We start from the raw sequence: 350 nt of genomic DNA, 5'->3' as shown, positions 1-350 counted from the left end.
GACCTGGATGAATGCGGCATCATGGACACCCAGTTCAGCACCCTCCTGCCCTCCCTGAGCCACTGCTCCTAGCTCACCACCTTCAGATTCTGTGGCAACCCCATCTCCATGGCCATGCTGGAGAGCCTGCTGCACCACACTGTGGGGCTGAGCAAGCTTAGCCACGTGCTGTACCCTGCAGCCCTGGAGAGCTATGAGGATGTGTGCAGCACCCTGCACTTTGGCCTCCTGGCTCAGCTGCATGCCCGACTCATGCAGCTGCTGTGTGAGTCTGGGAAGACCAGCATGGTCTGGTTCAGCACCCACCCCTGTCCACGCTGCAGTGACCAGATCTTCTATGACACTGAGAC

The 350-nt window shown here is 59.4% G+C and overlaps 1 protein-coding gene across 1 annotated transcript in view; it reads left to right on the top strand.

Annotated features, from left to right (window-relative positions):
* The first annotated feature begins 108 nt into the window (after positions 1-108).
* The window catches only part of LOC104979987, a 35,182-nt gene continuing 34,940 nt past the window's right edge, over positions 109-350 (top strand). The window contains 1 exon segment of the mRNA XM_010828520.1: positions 109-288. Coding sequence (XP_010826822.1) covers positions 109-288 — 180 coding nt within the window.

The sequence above is a fragment of the Bison bison genome, unplaced genomic scaffold (genome assembly GCF_000754665.1).
Source record: "Bison bison bison isolate TAMUID 2011002044 unplaced genomic scaffold, Bison_UMD1.0 scf7180017864492, whole genome shotgun sequence".
Lineage (NCBI taxonomy): Eukaryota > Metazoa > Chordata > Mammalia > Artiodactyla > Bovidae > Bison > Bison bison.
The sequence above is the reverse complement of the archived record's forward strand: the minus strand, read 5'-3'. Positions and strand labels throughout refer to the sequence as shown.